Source organism: Ipomoea nil, unplaced genomic scaffold (genome assembly GCF_001879475.1).
Source record: "Ipomoea nil cultivar Tokyo-kokei standard unplaced genomic scaffold, Asagao_1.1 scaffold0322, whole genome shotgun sequence".
NCBI lineage: Eukaryota > Viridiplantae > Streptophyta > Magnoliopsida > Solanales > Convolvulaceae > Ipomoea > Ipomoea nil.
The window spans coordinates 694,751-697,862 of record NW_017616750.1 but is presented as its reverse complement, the minus strand read 5'-3'; the positions used below and the strand labels follow the sequence as shown (position 1 = coordinate 697,862).

General features: G+C 42.2%; 1 protein-coding gene across 1 annotated transcript; it reads left to right on the top strand.

Moving 5' to 3' along the window:
• The first annotated feature begins 2,301 nt into the window (after positions 1-2,301).
• On the top strand, positions 2,302-2,742 carry LOC109171582. Its single transcript, XM_019320633.1, has one exon. The coding sequence runs from the start codon at positions 2,302-2,304 to the stop codon at positions 2,740-2,742; it is 441 nt and encodes a 146-aa protein (XP_019176178.1).
• The last annotated feature ends 370 nt before the right edge of the window (positions 2,743-3,112 follow it).

Sequence of the window (3,112 nt, the reverse complement as noted above, 5' to 3'; positions counted from 1 at the left end):
TATCAATAATAATAATAATAATAATAATAATAATAATAATAATAATAATAATAATAATAATAATAATAATAATAATAATAATAATAATAATAATAATATTATTATTATTATTATTATTATTATTATTATTATTATTATTATTATTATTATTATTATTATTATTATTATTATTATTATTATTATTATACTCTTAAGTCATTTTAAATGTTAATTTAAACAGCTAATTTTTTCAAATATCTTTTTAACAACCTTGATATAATTCGCTGGTCAAATCCGCTAATATAATCCGCTAACGCTAACCGCTAACTGCTGATTACCAACCGTTGATATAATTCGCTGGTCAAATCCGCTAATATAATCCGCTAACGCTAATCGCTAACTGCTGATTGTGAAACAAGGACATTGCGAGGTAGTTTCTCACTTCAATTTGTTGTGTGATTTGAATACTCTCTTTGTCAACAAATCCCTCAAGTAGTTAATATGATTGGCTTTATTAATTTAAATTTTTTAAATTTTTTCATGGTATTAATAAAATACTTGGTAATAAATATATATCATTATTTTGTATTATAACTTTGATATTTAATTAAAAAATAGTGCACAAAAAAAGATAATAGACAAGGGTTTTCCTCTCGCTCTCGTTCGCAAGTTTCTGCACCTCTATGCATCTAGGGTTTTTTTAGGATTTTCTTTCTCTTGCTTGTAATCATGACTACTGTGGATGATAACGAGATTGATCAGCTGTGTGCGAATCTTACCCTAGCAGATGTGGATGATGATGAAGTGACAGTGCATGTGCCGAACGTTCAGGTTGACGCTGACACACAGGAAGTCAGATATTATGCGGTAGGACGGCTAGTCACAAACAAACAGATCAGGTTTCTCTTTTTCTAGGACACCACAGCTTCCGTGTGGCAACCGGCAATGGGGGTGACAATGAAGCAGATACAACCCCAACGTTTCCTGATACGCTTTTATCATGAAACTGATTTGAATAGAATCCTAGCGGACGGGTCGTGGACGTATGAGCAAAACCTTTTAATTATGCAACGCCTGAAGCCAGATGAGGATCCGGAGCTGCTACCCTTAACGCATGCTGAGTTCTGGGTACAAATACATTGTTTACCCTCGGGTTTCCGGTCAGAAGCGGTAGTTTCGGCAATAGGCTCATTCCTGGGAGCGTTGGTACAGACCGATGAAAGGAATTTTGGGGGTTCGATGAGGGCTTTTTACCGGGTGCGGGTGAGTATCGATGTCGCCAAGCCTCTTAAGAAGTAGATGAAACTGAAAAAGGACAACGGTACGTGGTTTTTTGTTGATTTCCGTTACGAAAAGCTGCCTACCTTTTGTTTTATTTGTGGGGTGTTAAGCCATGGGGATAGAGTGTGCTCGAGGATTGCCCAAGGGTTTGATATTAAGGGGGGGAAGCCCTACGGTTCATGGCTTAGAGCAGGTTCCTAACGAAACCAGCCAACTGTGGGACAGCGTTGGGTTGCGCCAGAGTTGGATATTGATCGTAAGGGGTAGAAGGCACCAAGTCTGGTAGCAGGGGATGACGCAAGGGAATGCCCGGTCTACACAGTTAATGACACAAAGAGGAAAAGGGTTGATGCATATAATACCACTGGGGAGGCTGGTCAGAACTTGATGAAGTGTGATTCTGGTTTTCCAAAAAATGGGCAGCAGGCGGGACTTGCGAAGCAAGCCCGCCCAGAGATATGAGTCTCCTAACTTGGAATTGTCGGGGGCTTGGCAACCCTACGGCGATTCGGGTACTTGCGGACCTAGTTCGCGCTAAGAGGCCAAGAGTAGTTTTTTTTTTTTTTTTTAATGGAGATTTTCGTTGATAGTAGTAGAATTGAGATAGTGAGGGTGCACCTGGGGTTTGATAACGCTTTTGCAGTGGATGCAGTAGGGCACCGAGGAGGTTAAGCAATTTTATGGACGAATATTGTTAATTTACAAATAAATGCTTTCTGTAGCAACTACATTGATACCACACTCAGTCTAGATGTGGGGAGCCCCAATTGGCGCTTTACGGGGTACTATGCCTTTTCCGATAGGTCGCGGCGGAGAGAAGCCCGGCAGATGCTCTATAGTCTTGCTGGGCAGAGTCCAGAGCCATGGGTTATTATGGGGGACTATAACGATCTAACGCACCAGTCCGAGAAGCGAGGAAGGGCCCCACATCCGCCTTGGCAGATTAATGGCTTCTGTGAGGCTGTTCGTGATAGTGGGTTATAGGACTTTCCTTTCAGTGGAAATCAGTTCACCTGGGAATGCTCACGAGGAACTAATAATATGGTCGAGGAGAAGCTGGACCGGATTCTTGTGACGGAGAACTGGCTAAACTTGTTTGATAGGGCAACGGCAATGTCACTAGTGTGCCCGTACAATGACCATAAGTCATTGTTGTTGAGTCTGATGGCCGCGGTCAATGCAGTGCGAAGGACGCGGTTTTTGTTCGATAACATGTGGCTCAGGGAGGATAGATGTTGTGAAATAGTGGCGCAGAGCTGGGACCGAAAAGTGGGTTGGGATGTCCTTGCCCGAATTGAAAGTTGTGGACGTGCAATCTGGCGGTGGGGAAAGAACTATAATAAGGAATTTCAGCGAAGAATTGATGAGTGCAAGCGCAGGCTAGAGTTTCTATCACCACATAGAGATCAGGCCAGTATGGATAACTATGGGAATACTGAACGTGAGATGTTGTACTTGCTTGACCAGCAGCATCTCTTTTAGATGCAGAGGGCCAAGGAGCATTGGTACAAAGGGGGTGACTCTAACAGCAAGTTTTTCCACAATTCGGTAACGGCCAGACGAAGACGGAATAGAATACACAGACTAAGGGACAAAGATGGTAACTGGGTAGAAAAGGGGGAGGATACTGGCCAGGTAATGCAAAGTTATTTTCAGAAATTGTTTGAATCGGAACAGGGTGATATGGCTGAAGTGATCGGTAATGTGAATGCCAAAATCACTGCCCGGGATAATGCTCTGTTGTTAGGGTCGCTAAGCATGGAGGAGGTAAGAAGAGCGGTTTATCAGATGCACCCGGATAAGTCACCGGGTCCAGATGGACTTGGTTCGGGGTTTTTTCAGTATTATTGGG

Excerpts from the sequence above, each read along its gene's own strand:
- LOC109171582 (XM_019320633.1), top strand. The coding sequence starts at position 2,302 with ATGGTCGAGGAGAAGCTGGACCGGATTCTTGTGACGGAGAACTGGCTA.